A 24,691-nucleotide genomic window follows, 5' to 3' on the forward strand; every position below is an offset into this window, starting at 1 on the left:
GGCAATTTCTAAAATGGCGGCCCCTCTGTGGCGACCCGGTGGCCAGTCCACACTGACCCATGGCCTCTGCTTTCCGGCGGCCACAGGCAATTTTGGCCCCGCAATGTCAATGCAACCTAAATCCCTTAAGCACAATTACCAGTTACTGTTAAGGTATGTGAAATGGTCAACAGTTTTGTTGCCTGCTGCAGTTTATAAACTACTGTAAGCTAATTACACATCTTGCTTCATTTTCAGTTAGTTTCTAGTGATTCATTTTTTATTCCGTTAAATTGAAATTGATGATTTTGATGATTAAGTTGGTTTCAAGTAAGGAATAGATGTAGTCTAAAGTCCAGATTTTCCTCTTCAGCATGAATGCTCTGGAAATATGGTGATGCAGACCTTCTACCCACTTGACTGCTGAGGTTTCTTGGATCAGCCTATTTTGAATATCCTGTTTGAGTACTTGGCGTTGTCCATGCCCTCTGACTGGGAGCTCACCTATTTGGGCAGTGGGAAATGGTAAGCCCAGGCATCATCACCAATGTTTTTACTTGAAACCAGCATTGAAAATCTTTCCAATATGCCTGGAAGGTTGACTACACGGCTCAGAGGCAGCAGTGGTAGTGTTGTTGGGCCAAATAAGGCAGAGAAGAGGTGCTCTGTTTGGGGCCTGAGCAAAGAAAGCCCTCAAAAGGAAGTGCTCAGACCCAGTGGGAGGAGTTGGCCAGAGCAGTCAGTGCCAACCTCACGCACACCAACTCAATGCCACAAAGAATTTACTAAATCAGACAAGGTAAGAGGAGCTAGCCACACTTTGCAGCAGTGCACTGGACTGAGCATGTCTGCCGCTGACAGCCACCCTCTCCTCATCATGTTGAAGTACTCCATGATATCACCATTAATGCAGGATCTTTCACATGCCCCAGCCTTCACCTGCAAGTGTTCCTTCACTCACCTGCTCGCAGCCCACTGAAAGTCTTATCTGGTATGTAATTGCTTGGTTCACACACATGTCATCACCCGTGTTATGATCTACCTGTTGACACCTCAGTTTGACTGTGTCTCATGGCATTTTCACTCTTTGTATTTTCCTTAAAGAAGAAGACAATCCATAACACAATAGAGATTAGCTATCGGTTGTATCCCGCCACCCCCCACCCCACAACCTCCCCCCCCCTTTCAAGGTGCAGAAAAGTATTGGATTTCCTGGGGAAGCATTTCACCCCTGTATTTAGAAGCCACCTAGATCCTCTTGCAATTTTTTTTTACTTTCACGCCGCTGCCCCTTTAAAAGAACAGATTCACGTGAGGCCCATCATGTGTACTTGACTGAGTGAACTCCTGCTTGTAGTGAGTTGACTGTTTTCTTCATTTGTGTTCTGCTGCCTTGAGCTGTACTTGGTGAACCTACCGTTTTTTTGATAAAAAGCTGCTAATGTCTGAGCGGCCGCTAATTGAGGATGTTGGGGACCGGGGAGCACGTGGGTTTTCCTGTCTGTAGTGAGTCAGATTTAGGAGTGTGGTGCAGGATGGTGTTCCCATGGGAGGATGTAGGATACAGAGAACAACAGGAAAACAGCAGGAGTTTAAAACTGACTTGCTGTCTTTCAGGATATAATCACTTCCTAGAAGGTCTGTATTTTGTTGTTGCTCTGAGCATGGTCTTGCTACCTTTGAAAGGTGTACCATTTTTGACTTCTTTGGGAAAATAAATCTGACAGAAGCAATAATCCTTTATCTTTTCTCAAGCTATTTTTTTTACCAGATCAATCGACTTGTTTGAAAGAGTGAGTTGGGTAGCCAGTGCAAAGCTGTAATTTCAGTTTTGTTGTTCTATAATATATGTCAATCAGATTTCAAGAGAATAGATTTGGGCTCACTAACCCATTTCCTGGAATAACATTTGCAGAGGCTAACATGTTCTTCTCTACTTTAGAATTATTTTCTTCGCAGTTAGCAGGGGTCAACTGTACTAATGAACGAACACTGGGAATAGTTCCGTTATTTGTGATCATTTGTTCTGGGCACCCTCACTGCCCCAGGAAGAGGCACTGAACACCACAAATGATTTTTTTTAAATTATTTGTTCCTGGGATTTGGGCATCATTGGCAAGGCCAGCATTTATTGCCCATCCCTATTTGCCCTTGAGAAGGTGGTGGTGAGCCACTTTCTTGAATCGCTGCAGTCGGTGTGGTGAAGGTACTCCCACAGTGCTGTTAGGGAGTTCCAGGATTTTTACCCAGCGACGCTGAAGGAATGGCGATATACTTCAAAATCAGGATGGTGTGTGACTTGGAGGGGAGCTTTGAGGTGGTGGTACTCCCTTGTGCCTGCTGCCCTTGTCCTTCTAGGTGATAGAGGTCACAGGTATGGGAGGTGCTGCCGAAGAAGCCTTCGCAAGTTGCTGCAGTGCATCTTGTAGATGGTACACACTATAGCCACGGTGCGCCAGTGGCGGAGGGAGTGAATGTTGAAGGTGGTGTATGGGTTGCCAATCAAACGGGCTGCTTTGTCCTGGATGGTGTTGAGCTTCTTGAGTGTCATTGGAGCTGCACTCATCCAGGCAAGTGAAGAGTATTCCATCACACTTCTGACTTGTGCCTTGTAGATGGTGGAAAGGCTTTGGGGAGTCAGGAGGTGAGACACTCGCCACAGAATACTCAACCACTGACTTGCTCTTGTTGCCACAGTATTTATGTGGCTGATTCAGTTAAGTTTCTGGTCAATGGTGACCCCCCCCCAGGATGTTGATGGTGGGGGATTCAGCGATGGTAATGCCACTGAATGTCAAGGGACGGTGGTTGGAGATATTCATTGCTTGGCACTTGGGTGGCATGAATGTTACTTGCCACTTATCAGCCCAAGCCTAAATATTATCTTGCTGTATACGGGCATGGACTGCTTCACTATCTGGGGAATTGCGAATGGCACTGAACACTGTGCAGTCATCAGCGAACATCCTCACTTTTAACCTTATGGTGGAGGGAAGGTCATTGATGAAGCAGCTGAAGATGGGTTGAGAGCATCAGAATGTTGCCACCAGGTATCAAATAACAGAGGTGCTAAGTGGGTATCTTAATGGTTAGAGTGCAGTGCTGTTCAATCAGGCTTTTCCTACATTGTGATTATATGTCGAAAAAATTTTCATTGGCTGTAAAGCATTTTGGGACGTCCTAAGGTGATGAAAGGTACTATTTGAATACAAGTTCTTTCTTTTCTTTCCTTCTTTACTCACTGTATGATGCTTCTCCTCACAGTTGTCTGTGCATACACATAATCGCAGTGTCTATCACTGGGACTGAGAACAGCTGTAACAGTGGTTGTAGACGAAAACTTCAGCTTTGAATTTCAGAGGATTTTGATTTCAGGAATAGTGAAAATTAAACTCTTTTAAATTATTTAGTTGTGGTGGCGCCCTGACTGATAAATCGGAGGGGAACAAAATGGCCTTGTGAGTGACACTATTAGCTGGTCTAGGGACAACAGGTCATTATACTGTCCACTTGCGTCTGGCGCTAGACTAGATTGTTTCATTAAGAAATGCATTATTACTAAGTATCCAAATTAGCATGTTAAATGGAAGGGCCCTGTCGCTTTCGTTGTGTAACAGACTATAATGTGATCTAATACTTTTAGCAACTTTATTTTGATTCAGATTTTTATAAACCCTTGTTTAATTCTGTTTCTTTACTCAGTTTAAAAGTAGTGGAAGGAATGTGTCACAGGTCTTCAGAGAGACGTGCATTTGCTCTCTTGACGGAACAGAATTTGTTCTGTGAGACAAGTGACTGTGCAGTTCCCATTAAAATCATTACAGCGGGAACTGGGGAAATGTCTGTGGCAGACAGGGATCACTTAATACAAGAAGTGATCATTAACACAGAGCACTTCGTGTCTGTTTTAGGTCTGGTGGTATATAGATTCACATAATTCTATTTGTCTCCAAACCTGGACGATTGGCTGCACAAACAGTAATACATGTATTCAATAACCTTAGTTCACAGCTGACAGAGGTTTGTGGTATGGTCTATAACAGGATTGAACTCTTATTGATTTTTCATAAAAGTTTAATAAGATGGTACAGATCAAAAGCTTTGTGGGATCGGCAATAAATTTCTATAGCACTCAACATGTTTTTTTTTAGATATGTAAGAGGAATTAATGCACCAGGAACATGTCGGGATTTAATTTTCTGTAAAATTGAGATTGGATTAGATTAAATTAATTCTGCCAAAGGACAACAAATAAATTTAATGAGTTATTTAAAATGATCAGGTACAAAGGTAATTTTGTACACCTGATAGGCTAGGATATTTATTAGAGTTAACCTTAAGTGGCATCCATTCATGAGCAGATTGAACTCATTTTGCTGCAGTGAAAGTAAAATATGATGCATAAGAACATAAGAACATAAGAATTAGGAACAGCCCCTCGAGCCTGCTCCGCCATTCAATACGATCATGGCTGATCTGATCATGGACTCAGCTCCACTTCCCCGCCCACTCCCCATAACCCCCTATCCCCTTATTGTTTAAGAAACTGTCTATTTCGGTCTTAAATTTATTCAATATCCCAGCTTCCACAGCTCTCTGAGGCAGCAAATTCCACAGATCTACAACCCTCTGAGAGAAGAAATTTCTCATCTCAGTTTTAAATGGACGGCCCCTTATTCTAAGATCATGCCCTCTATTTCTAGTCTCCCCCATCAGTGGAAACATCCTCTCTGCATCCACCTTGTCAAGCTCCCTCATAATCTTATACGTTTCGATAAGATCACCTCTCATTCTTCTGAATTCCAATGAGTAGAGACCCAACCTACTCAACCTTTCCTCATAAGTCAACCCCCTCATCTCCAGAATCAACCTAGTGAACCTTCTCTGAACTGTCTCGAAAGCAAGTATATCATTTCGTAAATATGGAAACCAAAACTGCACGCAATACTCCAGGTGTGGCCTCACCAATACCCTGTACAACTGTAGCAAGACTTCCTTGTTTTTATACTCCATCCCCTTTGCAATAAAGGCCAAGATTCCATTGGCCTTCCTGATCACTTGCTGTATCTGCATACTATCCTTTTGTGTTTCATGCACAAGTACCCCCAGGTCCCGCTGTACTGCAGCACTTTGCAATCTTTCTCCATTTAAATAATAACTTGCTCTTTGATTTTTTTCTGCCAAAGTGCATGACCTTACACTTTCCAACATTATACTCCATCTGCCAAATTTTTGCCCACTCACTGCTTAGAACAAACTTGTTTGTATGTGGGACATTTGTCCATATAAATGGCTGTTCAATATATCTTTTGGAGGTTGCATAAAGCAAATCTAAACTTTACATAGGTTACTGTAGACTCCCAGTGCAGCCAGGTCCTAACTATTTAAACATGCTCCTGTGTCAGTCAGTGGGGTGAGCAGTGTGTTAAAATGTACAATAGCATCCAGTTATAATGATCGATTTGGCCAGTTGCTCAAGTGGTCAGTTTAACCAGCTGATTCCTATACAGATTCCCAGGAGTATTGCGGTGCTCAGCACTGTTGAGCACTCAGGTGTTTAAATTACCAGTTACTGCTTTGAGCGCTCCACTCCAAGTGACAGTTATGAACTAAATGAATGGCACTAAATGAATTTGACTAAAAAAAGAGGAAAGGATGAGAGGAGGGGGAAAGCAATTTGATTAATCAGCTGTTTAAAGTGCTCAGCAGCGCTGATCAGCCGCATTACAGGAATCGAGCACAAACTGATCAGTATAACTAAAGGAAACTCTGTGCGCAGCGTATGACTCAAATTGTATTTGGCTAGCAATATTTAAGCCTTATATCACTACAGTTGGATTCTACAGTAACACCAGTTGGTTACTGTAGCAGTTGATCTTAAAGTCAACACTTGCTCTGTTCACTGGCTCGTAAATTCAAACTCTAGTTTTAAATGATGCTAGTGAGCAGCCCATGTGTTAACTTTGATACCAACTAGCACATTAGCCAGCTGATTCATTCAGCAGATATTCTGCTCACCGTAACATAAGCATGTGTAAACAGGTAGCTACATCAGGAGGCTCTGTAATGATCTTAAAGCTAAGACTACCATCACGCAAGCAAATCTAAAATGTTAAAATGCTGCTCATTGAGATGACAAGCAGTTACATGGCACTAGTTTGTGAAAGCGCTGAAACAATAGTTACTGATTAAATGCTTGGTCACTTCATGTAATCATAATTTCCCTTGAAAATAATGAGCTCAAAAAGTACTGCTGTTAGTTTGGGGATTTTTCTATTGCCAGCATGCAATACTAACACGAAGCTAAATGTGATGGCTGGTGTTATACTGTAGAACAAAAAGTAGCACACTTGAGAGGTTCAGATGAGTCTCTCGTGGTTTATGAGCGCATCTGAATGCCTTGACAGTGGAACAGGTTTGTAAACACTCAGCTTACAGTTGAGGTCCAGGTGAATTACAGATTCTAAGTTGACATTGTGCCAGCATGTGTGAACCATTCATGGATCATTCATATTGCACAGCTGCTTGAGGAAGGGATTGTGCAATACTTCCTGTGGCTTTTCGTGCTGAAGAATCCACCAAATTATATTGTGCACATAACAACAGAGAAGCCCGCTTTTATTCAAAAGTTGTGATTCGTTACCTTGTTCCTGGATTCCCCCGCCCCCTCCCAACATGCCCACATCAGTGATTGGGGGAAGGCTTGTACAAACTAGCAGGCGAACCAATACACCACACTGATACTAAAGCAAAATTCTGCCGATGCTAGAATTCTGAAATAAAAACAGGAAATGCTGGAAACACTCAGCAGGTGAGGGTACCATCTGTGGAGAGAGAAACAGAGTTAACATTTCAGGTCAATGACCCTTCGTCAGAACTGGAAAATGTTAGCGATGTAACAGATTTTAAGCAAGTGTGGGGGCAGGGAAAGCATGAGGAGAGGAAAGAACAAAAGGGAAAATCTATGACAGGGAGGAAGGCAGGAGAGATTAAATGACAAGTGGGATGATGGTGCAAGATGAAAGGGGATGATAATAGGACAAGTATAGAAACAAAAGATGGGTCCAGAGGAGCTGAAAATGGCAAAAGCAAAATCATTACCAGCACCTGATGTCTGAAAAAAATGGGAGCAGTGGTTATGATTAGAAGTTCATGAACTCCATGTTGAATTTGGAAGGCTATAAAATATCTAATTGAAAGATGAGGTGCTGTTCATTGAGCTTCATTAGAACAGTGTAGGAGGCCGAGGCTAGAGAGGTCAGAGTGGGAGCGGGGCGGAGAATTTAAATGATAATACGCCCCACTACTGACCTGAATGGACAGAATGAGTCCACTGGTGGCATGAGAAGGAGATCTTCTCCACCTTTGTTGCAAATGTTTATATTCCTCTCGGGTCATTAGGAAACCCCGGCTCCTAAGGGGGGTCTTGGAGCCTCTAGAGGTTTCAGGACTGCATCCTTGACGACTTCAGCACACAACTGTCAGAGTTGGGACTGCTGCCAATAGACTGCCTATGATGATGATGATGATGAGTGCAGTAACGTAAATGGGGCCTCATCTATACACAAACCCAAACTCAACAAGAGAATAATTTGAGATCGCTCATTTATCTCTGAAGAATCTGTTGTTTTATGTAATATATACAATGTAGTATCCTCCTTCCTTGTTTTAATTGTGTAAGATAGCTGGCAACCTGTTAGCATGAGTTAACTGTATAAGTGAGGAAACCATCACTTAAAATGAACAATGAGTCACGTCATAGCATGTGAGGGAGAGTAATGGACATCAAGCACCGGAGACACAGCATTACAGAAAAATAACCTGCATGCTGAGGAATGAATATCCAGTTTTTAGAGATTTCACTTTCAGAAATTAACCAGGTATAAAGTGTCTTGTGTGCATTATATACAGGATACTGGATTTTCTCGATGAATTGCAATCATGAAATCCAAATGGACGACTTAAGATAACATTATTTGTTGACATTTAAATTTGGATTAATAGCAATTTCACTGAGAGGCATCTAGTATCATTTAAATATACTAACCAATCTCCTATGGCAGGCATTGGTCATAATAGAAACATAGAAAGATAGAAAATAGGTGCAGAAGTAGGCCTTTGAGCCTGCACCACCATTCAATAAGATCATGGCTGATCATTCCCTCAGTATCCCTTTCCTGCTTTCTCTCCATACCTCTTGATCCCCTTATCTGTAAGGGCCATATCTAACTCCCTCTTGAATATATCCAATGAACTGGCATCAACAACTTTCTGAGTGAAGAAGTTTTCCTCATCTCAGTTCTAAATGGCCTACCTCTTATCCTAAGACTATGTCCCCTGGTTCTGGACTTCCCCAACATCGGGAACATTCTTCCCGCATCTAACCTGTCCAGTCCCGTCAGAATCTTATTCATTTCTATGAGAGCCCCTCTCATCCTTCTAAACTCCAGTGAATAAAGGCCCAGTTGATCCAGTCTCTCCTCATATGACAGTCCAGCCATCCCTGGAATCAGTCTGGTGAACCTTCATTGCACTCCCTCAATAACAAGAATGTCCTTCCTCATATTATGAGACCAAAACTGAACACAATATTCCAGGTGAGGCCTGACCAAGGCCCTGAACACTACAGTAAGACCTCCCTGCTCCTATACTCAAATCCCCTAGCTGTGAAGGCCAACATACCATTTGCCTTCTTCACCGCCTGCTGTACCTGGATGCCCACTTTCAATGACTGATGAACCATGACACCCAGGTCTCGTTGCACCTCCCCTTTTCCTAATCTGCCGCCATTCAGATAATATTCTGCCTTCGTGTTTTTGCCCCCAAAATGGATAACCTCACATTTATCCACATTATATTGCATCTGCCATGCATTTGCCCACTCACCTAACCTGTCCAAGTCACCCTGCAGCCTCTTAGCGTCCTCCTCACAGCTCACACCGCCACCCAGTTTAGTGTCATCTGCAAACTTGGTTACACTCAATTCCTTCATCTAAATCGTTAATGTATATTGTAAAGAGCTGGGGTCCCAGCACTGAGCCCTGCGGCACTCCACTAGTCACTGCCTGCCTTTCTGAAAAGGACCCGTTTACCCCGACTCTCTGCTTCCTGTCTGCCAACCAGTATCTAACCACATCAGTACATTACCCCAATACCATGCACTTCGATTTTGCACACCAATCTCTTGTGCGGGACCTTGTCAAAAGCCTTTTGAAAGTCCAAATACACCACATCCACTGGTTCTCCCTTGTCCACTCTGCTAGTTACATCCTCAAAAAATTCCAAAAGATTCGACAAGCATGATTTCCCTTTCATAAATCCATGCTGACTTGGACCGATCCTGTCACTGTTTTCCAAATGCGCTGCTATTTCATCCTTAATGATTGATTCCAACATTTTCCCCACTACTGATGTCAGGCTAACCGGTCTATAATTACCCATTTTCTCTCTCCCTCCCTTTTTAAAAAGTGGTGTTACATTAGCTATCATCCAGTCCATAGGAACTGATCCCAAGTCTATAGACTGTTGGAAAATGATCACCAATGCATCCACTATTTCTAGGGCCACTTCCTTAAGTACTCTGGGATGCAGACTATCAGGCCCCGGAGATTTATCGGCCTTCAATCCCATCAATTTCCCTAACACAATTTCCCGCCTAATAAGGATATCCTTCAGTTCCTCCTTCTCACTAGACCCACTATCCCCTAGTACATTCGGAAGGTTATTTGTGTCTTCCTTCGTGAAGACAGACCCGAAGTATTTGTTCAATTGGTCTGCCATTTCTTTGTTCCCCATTATAAATTCACCTAAATCCGACTGCAAGGGACCTACGTTTTTCTTCATTAATCTTTTTCTCTTCACATATTTATAGAAGTTTTTGCAGTCAGTTTTTATGTTCCCTGCAAGCTTACTCTCATACTCTATTTTCCCCCTCTTAATTAAACCCTTAGTCCTCCTCTGTTGAGTTCTAAATTTCTCCCAGTCCTCAGGTTTGTTGCTTTTTCTGGCCAATTTATATGCCTCTTCCTTGGTTTTAACACTATCCTTAATTTCCCTTGTTAGCCACGGTTAAGCCACCTTCCCCATTTTATTTTTACTCCAGACAGGGTGTACAATTGATGACGTTCATCCATGTGATCTTTAAATGTTTTAAATAAGTTGGAAGATATACCATTTTATAGTTGTGGTTAATGGGACCTGTCCCTTTAAGACCATTGTTCAAGAACTCCCGTGAAGTGATTTAGATAAAGAACTCCAGGTCATTATACCTGTTTATAAGTTCTATAGGGTGCGCCGAGGTTAATTGTAGGAGCATGTAAGTTTTCTGGATCCGGGTCACAAGGACCCACCGCTAAATATCTGACTTTCTTTCTCTTTTTTTAATACTGTTTTATATCAGCAACAAAATGTGGAATATGACGGTGCAGTGGGTGAAGGATGCTCGCTTGACCTAAAAACTCTATATAGGCTCTAGTGGATCTCTCGTAGCTGTGGTCATGATGGTTACCGAATACAAAGTTTTATAACAACCATTATACCAGTTAACGTGTGTAATACAAATGTTCAAGTTCCAAGCTTTCTGTAACATTTCTCTATAACACGTAATCATTTCCAATTTTATTATAGCACTCAATAAATTTATTCTAATTTATTCTAATTACTTCTGATTGGCTGATTCTAATATGTGCTTGATTACAAGCTCTAGTCCTCCTTATGACACCTGCTCTCTTCTGCTACTCCTTTCTCCTCTGCTCTCTAGCCTCATTCCACTGTGGCTAGTTTTCCAAATCTCTCTTCCTTCATGCCGAAGCAACCATGGCTGCAGCCACTTCTCAATTTTTAAAAGAACTTGTTCCTGCTCTCCTCCATTCCTTTTACCTTCTTACTTGTGCACCAGACTCCCTGGTTCCCATTAACCCAGCTTTCCCACTTTAATGAGCACTCGCATCTCCCCCACTGCTTCATTAGCAGGTTGAACCGGTGGAGTATTACATCTAGCTCCCCACCAGCGATGCTGTCCATGGATCTCTCGGCTAATTCTGAAATCACCTGCTTCTACAGTACTGCTGTACTATTAAGATCATGTGTGAACCGCGGCAGATCTCAAGCCACATTCATTTCTGACTGACTGCTGTTCCTGCGATACGCCCGTCAGTCTTGCCCCTAACTCACTGTTTCTGATCTTCCTCAAGACATGTCTGAACAAAATCGCACTCAAAGTATTAATTATTGGAAGTGCAACATAATAAAGATTACAACTTGTTGAGGCTCTGCAAGTCCAGTGTCTCGAAAAGAACACACGGATCATATCCACTTCTCCCCTATATCTCAAACTACCTGTTTTCATCATGTTTATTCTGTCTGTTTTTCCAAGCACAGTTCAGAATTAAAAAGGAATTAAAATCAGAATCAAAAATTGAGATTTTTATAGGCTCTAGATATGAAGTTCAAGAAAAATAGTTTACTTAAACTATTTATAGACCAATGCCTTACATGATATAATGTTCCCATTCTTATAAATCTGACTTTATCATGAGCAGCCCATTGCAGATTCATATTGTATATTTAAACATCTTACAGCATGTGTTTTGTCTGTCACACTTTGGCTGTCAACTTTGGACACCATTCCAGTATATGTGAAAGTGTATGTGCCTCTCTTCCACCTGATTGGTTTAAATGATGTATTCATAAAAGAGCAACAGATCACAACTAAAGAGGCAGGGAATGTACAAATCAAATGTATGGAAACAGGTAAACTACAGTAAAGAACTAGTAAGGATGTTAGAAACGACAACTCAAGCATCAGCAGAAACCAACATATACAGGTAAAATATAGAAGAGGGAGAACCAATTTGGGGTTTTTTGACAATCCTTTTAGCCGCCATATTGGCTTCTTCATAAAAGTATGGCTTAATTGTTGGAAATTTAGTAACTTAATAAAGATTACAAAATTGACAAGAAACTGGTTAAGCTTGCCTAAATATTGCTTCATACATATTTAAATATCCCTACCAATACTTTTATCAGAAGCATGTCTCTCTCTCGGAGAAGTCTGAAGCTCGGACTTATAGGGCTTTGCAAAACTCTCAGTCTATTGGTTCAAGGAAAACTAAACAAGGTAGCAAATTACAGCTCCCAGCATGACTCAGTGTGACTGTGTGCGGAGATAACACTCGGCAAGCACTTAAAGCTGCCTCCCTTTTGAGTCCAATGAACCCAATCATATTTTAGAGTTGGGGGAGGGGGGAGGATTTTTTATTGATTGTTAGAATGACACAGAGCATGTCTGAGCTTGGTATTTGAAAGACCTGCCCCTCTTTGATTCTTGTACATCAATATAAAGTAACCATGGATGAGAATTTATACGGAAACCATTGCTAGAAACACTGAAATAATCTGAATGTTTTAAAATATATATGTATATGTAAAACATCAAATCAAAGTAAAACGTGAACAGTTCAACTTTTTCTGAGGTTAATGTAGAATGTTACGTGTGACAAATTAAACTTTGTGCTTTGAAATCTGGCATTACTTAGTCTTTATATTTTGTAAAATATTCTAAATAGCTGTATTCCTTTTAATTATATTTATTTCAGAGAAAAGTCAAAACAACCAGCAAACAAAATGATGAATATAAATAGAAAATATTTTGGAAGGATTGTACTATTATTCAAGTTTGGAGAAAGGTTCTTAATAAAAAGCTGACATTTAAGTATATTTACTTAAGCAGAACCTTTTATTACAGTAAGCGTTGTTGCAGAGATATTTGGTAAAGAAAGATGCGAATTACAGTAATCTGTAACATTTTATCTATTCCTTGGCTCTCACTATACAATGCATACCACTAACAGCATAACAGTAAAGGGCTACTCTCCATGTTATATGTAGAGATTTATTTATTTACATAAATCATCACAAGTACTTCACTCTCTGTAAAGTGATTTGGAACATCATGAGGTCACTAAAACTGCAAATCTTTTTTTTGCTATAATATTTTGGGGAAATACATTTCTTTATCAGGTGAGTATGGAAAACACATCATTTTTCAGCAAATCAAAAAAACATTTACTCATCTCTTACAAACTTCTTTGCAAATTATTTCAGTGGTGATGCATCCCTCCCCCACTTTCACATGTGAGAATCCCTTTGCAACAGCATAACCTTTGATTCGCCATGAATAATACTGCAGAAGACGTGTTAGTTTTGAGAAAGCAGTAATAAATTTCTGTGATATTTTTTATATAAGTAGGATAAATTAGTGTGCGGAAAAAGGCAAAAAAATAATATTTTATTTATTTCCAAGTTACATTCCCAAGTAGGACATGAAGTGGAATCATATTTGAGCTATGGGATTTGTAGTTGTGAACACTGTGAGCCATAGCGATCGGAACAAGGCAATGGGAGGTTATAATCTGAAGCCTTCTCCTAACCCAAGGGTAAAATGTTGAGACCATTAAGCTATTTGGTTTGTAGAAGGCAAAGTCAATTTTGTGACTGCGTGTTTGTGGACGCTTTTCCTTCTGACTGGTTTTTGATGGCAGACGGAATGGAATCTGTATGCGAACATTTGTTGGAAAAGACAATGAGAAAAATGGAAGTGAGGGTTAGAGTGAGGGAAAATCAGTGACAAGATAGTTGCCTTTGAGTGATGAGAGGAGACAGAGGTCAAACTGTAACAGACTGGCACAATAGAAAGTTAGAGGAGATGATACGAAAGCTACTGGTTTTCCGGTCCCAATAAAGTGGAGCTGAGAATGCCTCATTGCCATTGAAAAGCAGACCTGATGGGCACTCTTTCAGAAGAAGACTTTTAGATCTGTAGTATACCCGATTTTCTCCCACAGCAGCATGTTAATTCCCACACTGGCAATGGGACTCTCCCAGTGAATGGCAACACTGACACATGAAGCTCACCCAAATTATTAAAATTAGTGCCACCCCAGAAACTGTGACAGGATCAATCCACTTGACAATAGGTGGGCACGACTCACACTCTGCTGTACTTCTGCTCAGCAGTTTGGCAAGAGGAAAATTGAGGCTAGTGGCTAAATGTGGAGTGTAGGCTGGGGGAGGGACAGATGGAAGGAAATGAGCATGTTGCTGGTGAGTCACATTGGATGAACTACCCTTATATGGATGGTGCTAGTTAGATGTTGAAGAAAATTTGTGGGAGCTATTAGATTAAATTTGGCACCTCGTTACTTTGGGATAAATCTAGCAAACTACTGCTGTGTGCAGGGGACTGAGATTCAGTGCGATTGCTGAGGGGCAAGCAGGTATAATATGCAAAATTTCATAAATCACCTGGACCAAAGGCACAGGAAAATAATGTAAGTCATGGAAAGGGAGGAGAAGGCAAGACAGAGACCTCTGAGACATGGGTAGGACGGTTTAGTGGGGTAGGGGAAGAGAACGGTTGGCAGAATTTTGAAACTGGTATAAGGGTAAGGTTACAGACTTGTTTAATTTTGGGGTAAATTGTATTGGTCGGCATTATTTGGGAGGGTGGGTGGGAAAGTAATAAGCCTTTGAGAGATATGCTAAGAAACAGAGGAGTATGCGTAACGCATTAATTCCTGAGAAATTGAAAATATTTGAATCATTTAGAAAGCTTTAAGTCCAAAAGGCACATTGTAAAATCATCCATACCTTGATATACTTTTTGATCTATGGGCATCATGTGCCAAATGATATTATATCTCCATATGATGGATAATCTATTTATCATAAAAAAAGAAACTTTTCTGTTGATGGTGCTCATTTTCTTTGTTGCTGATGTCTGTTGCAGTGAAAATATAAGAACGTTTTGACCAAAGACCTTGCAGATTATGAATTCTATGCCATGTCTAAGCTGCTGAGTACACTGATACACAGCAGTACAAGCCAGGGTTTATTTCTGGAGGGATAGAATTGAAAAGTAGTCAAGTTATGCTAAATTTGTATCAAACCTTGGTTAGATCACACTTGGACTAATGTGTACAGTTGTGGTCGCCATTTTATAAAAAGGATATAGAGGCACTGGAGACGGTGCAAAAAAGATGTACAAGGATGATGCTAGAAATGCGAGGTTATGCTTATCAGGAAAGTATGAACAGACTTTGGGCTAGAATTTCCCCAAAGCCCGCCAGCACCCGATTGCCGCCCCCAAAAACACTAAGGTTGGGAAGATTATCACTGGTGAAAAATTCCTGAAAACATTTTTAAAAATCTGTCCAGCAAAAAATATGGGCCTTGCACCCCCAACCTTGGCGAAAAAATGCAATTTCGGCTAGATTGGGCGGTGCCTAAAGAAAATGGGCGATAAATTTAAAAATCTATAAAAATTTACACTATGGCTGCGGGTTGGGCCTAACGCGAGAAAAAAATAAAAATAATTTTTCAAAAAACCTAACTAAAAAAAAAAATCAAAAAAATATTCCCAACACACTTTTAAATTAAATTACTCCAACAGATTTTGAAAATAAACAGTAAAAAACCAATCACTTCCCTTTTTCTTGCAGACCTACTTACCTACCGCCCAGCTCTGCTGATCCTCATGGGCGGTTTAAAATTATAATTTTTTTAATTACCTACGGTTCCCCGCTCAGCCAAAGGGCAATCTCAGGACGGTGCACGCTGGCGGTCCGCTCCCCAGCGGGACTTCGAAACCTCCGGCGTGCCTCAGGTAAGGAATTTTTTGCTGACCCGGTCCGCACCCAAAACGGCCAATACCGCCGAGAAACCGGGCGGTGAACCAGCGCAAATTCTAACCCTTGGTCTCTTTTTTCTTGAAAAGAGAAGGCTGAGGGGTGACCTAATAGAGGTCTTTAAAATTATGAAATGTTTTGATAGAGTAGATAGAGAGAGAATGTTTCCACTTGTGGGGAAGAGCAAAACTAGAGGCCATCAATATAATATAGTCACCAAGAAATCAAATAGGGAATTCAGAAGAAACTTCTTTACCCAGAGAGTGGTGAGAATGTGGAACTCGTGACCACAGGGAGTGGTTGAAGTGAATAGTATAAATGCATTTAAAGGGAGGCTAGATAAGCATATGAGGGAGAAGGGAATAGAGGGTTATACTGCTAGATTTAGATGAGGAAAGACAGGAGGAGGCTCGAGTGGAGCATAAATGCCAGCATGGACTGGTTGGGCTGAATGACCTGTTTCTTTGCTGTATATCCTATGTAATCCCAGTTATTATTTTTCACAGCTGGTAACGTCATTGTCTTGCTGTTCAGTTTAGTTCTTCTGTTATGCCATTGTGTTTTGTTGTTACGATTCATACCCTTCCACTGCCAACTCTGCCTTTTTCTGTTAAAGTTTGGGTTTTGCAAAGTCACTGCAGCTGTTCACCATAAATGCTTACTATGGGTCTGCATCTGATGGCAGGAAGTCATGTGACCAAGGTACTTTTAGCATAGTCTTACCAGGATATTCAACATATTACAGGATATAATTTCACATCCTACTTTCCAAACAAGTATATACGTGAATTAACACATTTTTTGCACAGATTAAGCCTTGGACATTTTGGGATGGGAAATGATTAAGGAGTCCATCTCGCCAGTCCCAAAAATGAATGCCTCTCAGTAGCCTCATATTTCTGTCCAATTCTCCCCCAACATTTCACACCCAATCTGTCTCCCTCTCCTTGGGCTGGTCAATCCACACATCCACCTCCGTCTGTGTAATGTAGTTACATCTAAACTGCCTCTGCACTTTCCCTCTTCTAAGCTTCAGCCCGTGCCTGCTAGAGTTTGTGCTAATCATTATAAGGGTTCATTTCATCTATTCCCTTAAGAATCTTCAGTACTTGAATTTTATCTCACTTGAACCTTTCTTCTCCAGAGTAAGCAATCACAGGCTCTTCAACCTCTTCGTATAGTTCAGATGCCTTAAGTGTCAGCTATGGGTCAGATGGTAGCACTCTCGACTCTGAATCAGAAGGTTGTGTGTTCAAGTCCCAATCCAGAGACTTGAGCACAAAGTCTAGGTTGACACTTCAGTGCAGTGCTGAGGGAGTGCTGCACTGTGGGAGTGCTGCACTGGTGGAGGTGCCGTCTTTCAGATGAGACGTTAAACCGAGACCCTGTCTGCGCTCTCAGGTGGATGTAAAAGATCCCATAGCACTATTTCCAAGAGGAATAGGGGAGTTCTCCCCGGTGTCCTGGCCAATATTTATCCTTCAAACAACATCAATAAAACACAAATTATCTGGTCATTATCACATTGCTATTTATGGGACCTTGCTCTGTGCAAATTGACTGCTGCATTTCCCAAATTACAACAGTGACTACACTTCAAAAAGAACTTCATTGGCTGTAAAGTGCTTTGGGACATCCTGAGGTCGTGAAAGGCACTATAAAATGCAAGTCTTTCTTTTTAAACCAGGTAGCAGTTTGGTTACCCTTTTCTGCACTGTCACCTATGCCTGGCTATCCTTCTATAGTGCAGTGAGCAAAATTGTGGCTGTATCTGTGCCATGTGCCTTTGGCTGTACATCCCAGGATCTAGTTTTCTTTGCTTGTTGCTCCTGCACATTGAGCTGTTGTTTTCAGTGAGCCATGAACCAATATCTATGAATCCTCCCCTGTACTGTGTCCTGTACCTTGGATACATTCAGTCTCTACTCCCAATGTTATTTTCCCTTCACCAGGGGTTGACTTGTATCTTCAATGTACTGTGTAGAATATATTTAGAGAATGCATAAATGATGAGGTTAACTGGGTTGTGCATGTGACCCTTAGTGCCTTGAAGTCACGCAGTATTATGGTGTTAAGTTTCAGTAGAAAAATAATGCACGGACGCTTAACACACCGTGACCAGTCCACGCCAACCCTGTGTTCACATTCTGGGCCTTATTTCATTTTCTGAGATAGCCCTAAAGATGATTTTATTTTAACTAAAAGTAAAAGCCTTCTTAATTATCTTGTATTATCTAGAACAGCGAATGAATTGTATTTAATGTGGTCATGCTGAGCTGTTCATTGAATTTTTTGTAATCAACTGTAAAACCAAAGTAATATACCATGAAGTGGCTGGGTATGAATGCAATAAAAGTTTTCAGAAGACTGGCCTTTAAAGCCCGAGGCAGACTTGCTCTTTTGACAAAATACAGGGACAGATGGGGAAGGTTAAACAAACTACAGCTAGTCCTGCCTTGAGCACGGTATATGATTCAAATCTGAGTTTAATGTCATTGAGTAGACATGTCTCATTAACATGGTTGAATATGACTTTAATACAATTAGTAAAAAATCTTATTCCCAGTGCAGTAGCACAAACAAAACTGTGCATAGGGGCAGTAAACTGAAACTGGTGCGGCTGTGTGATAGAGTTACAATGGCCCCAAGTTTCCACATGATTTGCTCCTGATTTTTAGGAGCAACTGGTGTAGAACGGAATATCTTAGAAATCGGAATTCTCCACATTTAGTTTGCTCCAGTTCTAGTCAGTTAGAACAGTTTCACTTTGGAACAGAATTTTTTTTCAAAAGGGAGCGTGTCTGGCCACTTACGCCTGATTTCAAAGTTTCGTGAGTGAAAACTTACTCCAAACTAACTTAGAATGGAGTAAGAGAAGATTTTTGTACGCTCGAAAAAACCTTGTCTATACTTTAGAAAATCAGGCGTAGGTTACAAATCAGGCGTAGGGAATGGTGGGGGGGGGGGGTGTTTAAAGGGAAGTTTACAAACATTAAACACTTCAGTTTTACAAATAAAGAGCCATCATCAATAATAAATGATAAATACATCAATAAATCAACCAATAAATCAATCAAAAAAAATTAATAAGAAATAATTTTTTAAAAAAATCAATAAAACATTTTCTACTTACCGACTGCAGCACCGGGAGCCCTCCAACAGCGTGCTGGGATGCTCCCCCCCAGTGTGTCTCTGTCAGTGTCTCTATCTCTCTGTCTGTCTGTGTGTCTCTCATTCTCTGTCTGTGTTTCTGACAGCGAGGGGAGAGGGAGGAGGGGGGTAGAGGGAGAGAGGGGGGGAGCAGAGGGAGGGAAGGGGAGAAGGGGGAGGGGGGGAGAAGGGGGGAGGGGTGGGGAGGGGGGGAGAGGGAGATGGGGGGGAAGGAGATTGGGTGGGGGGGAAGGAGAAGGGGGAGGGAGGCTGAATGGGCCAGGCCCGAGACTTCAGACAGGGCCCATCCCCAGCACCAGATTTACAGGTAGGTGGCGTTGGGTTGGGTCGGGGGGGTGGTGGGAGGGAGGTCGGTTCGGTTCGGGTCGGGGGGAGGGAGGGAGGCGGGGAGGGAGAGGGAGGTCAGGTCGGGGGGAGGGAGGTCAGGTCGGATCCAGTCCGGAGGCGGGGGGGGGAGCGGGTGTCGGGTCCGGTTCGGGGAGCGGGTGTCGGGTCGGGGGCGGGGGGCGGGAAGCGGGAGTCGAGTCGGGTCGGGAGGAAGCAGGAGCTGGGCGTGGGAGGAGCCTTATTCACGCAGCCCCAGTGAGGCCATTCGGCCAGGGCTAGGGGCTGCGTGCTTCGGGCCCCTCCCACACAGTTTCGGGCGCCTGGAGCTACTGCACTTGCGTGCCCACTGTAGCGTGCACGTGCAGAGGTCCCGGCACTGTTTTCAGCGCAGGGACCTGGCTCCGCCCTCTACAGCTCCTGCTGCGCTGCGCCGAGGGCCAGAGGACCTGCAGGGAGGTGGAGAATACGGAGGTTTTTTTTAGGCGAACTTTGTGGCGCGAAAAACGGGCGTCCAGGTCGGGACTGCGCCGTTCTAGGCGCGGCTCGAAACTTGGGCCCAATGTGTGCAAATCATCATTAGTCACCAAATTCTCATAACACTAGTAACAAAAGGGAATGGAATCTTCAGCATACTCAGATTTTGAAACACCCAGTTCTGACGTAGGGTCACCGACCTGAAAAGTTAACTCTATTTCTCTCTCCACAGATGCTGCCTGACCCGCTGAGTACTTCCAGCATTTTCTGTTTTTATTCCAAATTCAAGCATCCGCAGTATATTGCTTTTGTTTTGAAACACCCGTCTCTTTCACCTTTTTTTTTCTCTCCCTTGAGGTTTACAGTTAGTGTATTGGTTTAAATCCCTTTCTGGAATACGGCCTTCTGAAATATTAGTGAGAATTTCAACACCTGGGCGGGAAGCTGCCCGAGAGATGCAGTGGGAGGCTCTGATTGTTTTAATGGCCAGGCCTCATGGACATCCCGTTGACCAACTCCCTGCCCAGTGAGGGTGTCCAGAGACAGCTGACCTATGAAGATTGTGTTGGGTAAATCACGGGAGCGACGGGGGTGGGGGGGGGGGTGGGGTGGGGTGGAGGAGGATGAGGTGAAAGAGTTTAGTGCATTGAGAAGGTGGGGGTAACATAAGGCGACAGCGGCCCAGACCTACAGGGCCTCAGCTGGGTGTCTGTCAGGTTTTACTGAGCGGAGTGTTCGTGATGGTTAAAAGGTTCATCAGGGTCTTGTCTAAACAACAAAGCCCCAATTTGCATACACTTATGAGGCCCCGATCTGAGTCTGGCGGGCCCCTCAGCTGCCCAAGAAAACAGCGGCGTTAAACTAGCCACCGGATAGGAAACGAGAGGTATGTGTACCGTTTGGATTTTAACCCCACTTCTGCCCTGTTTCCACCGGGCGGAGGGAGTTAAAATTCCCCCCAATCTGTTTAAGTTTACCCTATTGGGTTTACATACATGTGATATCAAAATGTCATTTAAGGATTGTGATAATATAAAGTTAGACAAATCTGCATCATTATGGAGCTGTCACTACATTATTGTTAAAATGAAACAGTTATGGCCTCAAGATTATTGTACATTGTGTTGCTGTGGAATTCTGTCCAGCAAATTAAGTAAATTTTATATCTATATATTTTGCTATGATGTGCAACAAGTTACCAATCACATTAAGGACCATGACTGATATTTATAGTTTGTTTTGTCTCTATAAGGTGAGGGGATCCAGTGCTGGAGAAGTGAAGAGTTTTGTCTTGGTAATTTGTCAGCACTGAATATTCCTGGTGTGTCAATTCAAAACATGTCTTGTTATCATAAACAGAAAATGATGGAAGCACTCAGCAGGTCAGTCAGCATCTGTGGGGAGAACAGAGGCATTAGTGTTTCAGATGTACATCAAATCAATCTTGTTATTGATTGCTTATCGTGATTTCACTCCCTAAGGATGATCAATGATAGTGCGACTGTATCCTGAAGTGTTTTAGACCCTCCCACTGTAACAATTAGCTCTTCAGTGCTTTGCTAATGAGGTTCTCAGAAATACCCGGAAGAAATACAGTCAAAACCAAGACCAAATTGTCCAATGTCACACATTACTTTAATTGAAAATGACTTTTATTTCCATCCATCTGAAATTGAATTACTGGTAGGATCGGCCCATGCTTTAGCTGACAGTTTCACCTACTCCTGTCATAGAATCATAGAATCATAGAATGGTTACAGCACGGAATAAGGCCATTCGACCTGTCGAGTCCATACTGGCTCTCTGCAAGAGCTCCACAGCTAGTCCCACTCCCCCGCTCTTTCCCCGTAGCCCTGCAATTTTTTTTCTTTCAGGTACTTATCCAACTCCTTTTTGAAAGCCGTGATTGAGTCTGCCTCCACCACCCTTTCAGACAGTGCATTCCAGATCCAAACCACTCGCTGCGTAAAAAAGTTTTTTCTTATGTCGTCTTTGGTTCCTTTGCAAATCACCTAAATCTGTCTCTTCTCAATCCAGACCCCTCATGATTTTGAACAGCTCTATCAAATCTCCTCTCAATCTTCTCTGCTCTAAGGAGAAAAACTCCAGCTTCTCCAATCTATCCACGTCACTGAAGTCCCTCATCCCTGGAATCGTCTGATAAATCTTTTCTGTACCCTCTCTGAGGCCTTCACATCCTTCCTAAAGTGTGAGCGCAGACTTGGACACAGTGCTCCAGTTGAGGCCGAACCACTGTTTTATAAAGGTTCATCATAATTTCCACGCTTTTGTACTCTATGGGCTAGATTTTACACTTTTTTTGCATGCATAATGTCCACGTAACATCCATTTTACCGCTGAAATGACGTATAACCCCATATATCGCCCATTTAGCCACAAAATGGAAACTGACGTCCATTTTTCGGAAACTTATCGCTGAGCGTTACTTTCCCCATGTGCATAACACCGGGACAAAATAATACCGCTGCCCACTTTTTTGGGACAGAATGGGCGAAACCAACGCTCATAATATCGCCCAGCGTTACTTTCCGCATGTAATTAACGCCAAGATTCAATAATACCGACCGCCCACTTTATTTTGTAAAGATTACATTTGCCGAAACTAATGCCCAGGCGATCGGCCAGCGTCACTTTCACCCCCTCGCACACATCTCGCCCACAATATCGCTCGTCCAAAAAAACGCCGGGAAAAAGTGGAACACAACCGGAACTGCTCACAGCGGTATGGACGCCATGTTCTAAATCACATGTCGCATCCTTTAAAAGGCTGCTCTGCTTCAACCTCGGGGGAGTTTGGATATACTCTGGGGGACTTTGGAATTGATGTTAACATCTGAACAAACATCTTTATCATACTGTGGACGATTGGAATTCACTAGGTGTCTTTGTCAGGACATTCATTCTTTGTAACCAATCGGTGGAAAACAGAGAGCTATTAGAAGGGGGCCTGAACTTTCTCACCCTCTCTTGATGACCAATTACATGCTGCAGAATCAAGATGGCAGAAGGTACGCTCCACAGCACTATGTGCCCATTGTAAGATGTGCCAGACTGATGAGGAGGACCAGATGTTACACCCCCCACAAGTACAGGGAGAAGCATTCTTACCTCAACTTGCCCGACACCACCTGCCTTCGGAGACTGCGCTTCCACAAAGAGGTTATCACTGAGGTATGCCAGCTCATAAGGGGAGATCTGCAGTCTACCAGCACCATCAATACTGCACTGTCCGTTGAGGTCAAAGTCACCGCGGCACTGTCGCTATACGTGTCAGGTTCTTTTCAGGCCTCAGCTGGCGACATTTGCAGTCTGTCTCAGCATGCCACACATTGCTGCAATAGACAGGTCACTGAAGCCCTGTACGCACGCAATATGGACTTTATCAGCTTCCCTATGACCAGGGAGGCACAGACTGAGAGGGCTCTAGGATTCTACCAAATTGCTAACTTCCCCAAGGTGCAGGGAGCAATAGACTGTACGCACATCGTGATGCAGGCACCTTTTCAGGATGCAGAGGTTTTCAGGAACCGCTCCCTGAATGTGCAACTCGTTGTCAACCACCAGCAAATTATATTGGCAGTGAATGCTCAATTGCCGGGCAGCATCCATGATGCTCGCATCCTGCGTAAGAGCGCTGTATCTGACTTATTTAACAATCAGCCACAAGGTCAATGCTGGATGCTTGGCGACAAAGGATATGGCTTCGCCACCTCGCTGATGACCCCCCTGCGTGACACCCACACCGAAGTCGAGAGACGATACAATGAGAACCACAGAGCCACTCGCAATATCGTGGAGAAAACCATTGGAGTGCTTAAGCAGCTCTTTAGATGCCTGGACCACTCAGGAGGCGAGCTCCAATACCACGCTGAGCAGGTAGCTCAATTCATGGTGGCGTGCTCCATGCTGCACAACGTGGCTATCAGAAGGGGACAAGAATTACCTGATGAGTCTGACAGTCTACCTCAGCAGAGAGAGGAAGAGGAGGACGAGGAGGTGAATGTTGACATCAGGCCAGACAATCAGGCTGATGCTGAAGCCTTGCCCCCGCCCCCCTATAGACCACATGAAAGGGCCCGTGGTGGCATCATAGCTGCAAGACTCTTACGTCAGGAGCTCCTAAATGAGCGCTTTGCCTGAAAGAAGGTTGATGGTATTTACAAGACTGACACGCTGCTAGGTGTGCAGGTCATACATCAATGGTGGGCATCACCAAGATGACAGTTAAAGTTTATGTTGATAGAAGTTAAGTTAAATTATACCCTTTGATGTTAAGGAATCACCAGCATGTAACGGTGCAGCTATCTGAGCCAACGCCCTACAAGGTTTTGTTAAATAAAAAACATTTAAACCGAACATTTGTCTGAAATCATATGTATTTCTGTAAAAACCAACCCTTTCCCCCTGCTTCTCATCCCCACCTCTGCCCCTTCCCCTTCCCCTCCCGACTTCAAGCCGCCTGGCCGAAGAGCTCCTCAGGCGATGCTTCATTGAGGGGGGGATGGCGGCCGAACTGCTGCTTGGACGGATACGGGAGAGGACGGTCCCGAGGTGGGAATGTGCTCTGAGCCAGAAGCAAGATGTTGCTCCTGGCTCTCGTATCGTTGGCAATGGGTGTGTGGCACCTTGGGGTGCAATGCCGTGCTCTGGGACCACTGGGAGCCCTCTGCCACCCGCGTTCCTGGCTACCAACTCCAGGGCCTCCTTCATCTCTTCCATGTTATATTTATTTGTTGGACAAAAACTCAGTGCCAACTATGCTCTTGGTGCTTATTAGACTTTTTGCTGCTGGTGAATCTCCCTCGTGCCTCCCACAACAGCCAAACAAGCACACACCACAGCCACACACGCTTTCAGTCCCTCTCTGCTGCCTCTCTCTCTGACTGCTCTTCTGCGCATGTAATGATGACCCCTGACCTCCTGAATCGCAGGAAACGAGTGTTGCCACGCCGTGCCAAGGACAATGACTCTTTACGGCAGAAGGTCAGAGAGATTTAACACTAACGTCCATTTCATATCGCTCGTGGTAATGC

The 24,691-nt window shown here is 43.1% G+C and overlaps 1 protein-coding gene across 1 annotated transcript in view; it reads left to right on the top strand.

Moving 5' to 3' along the window:
- The window catches only part of LOC139268144 (adhesion G protein-coupled receptor D2), a 490,127-nt gene that overhangs the window by 437,713 nt on the left and 27,723 nt on the right, over positions 1-24,691 (top strand). Inside the window, exon 25 of the mRNA XM_070886179.1 lies at positions 6,313-6,320. Coding sequence (XP_070742280.1) covers positions 6,313-6,320 — 8 coding nt within the window. The remainder of the gene's footprint in view (positions 1-6,312; positions 6,321-24,691) is intronic.

This window comes from Pristiophorus japonicus, chromosome 8 (genome assembly GCF_044704955.1).
Source record: "Pristiophorus japonicus isolate sPriJap1 chromosome 8, sPriJap1.hap1, whole genome shotgun sequence".
Taxonomy (NCBI): domain Eukaryota; kingdom Metazoa; phylum Chordata; class Chondrichthyes; family Pristiophoridae; genus Pristiophorus; species Pristiophorus japonicus.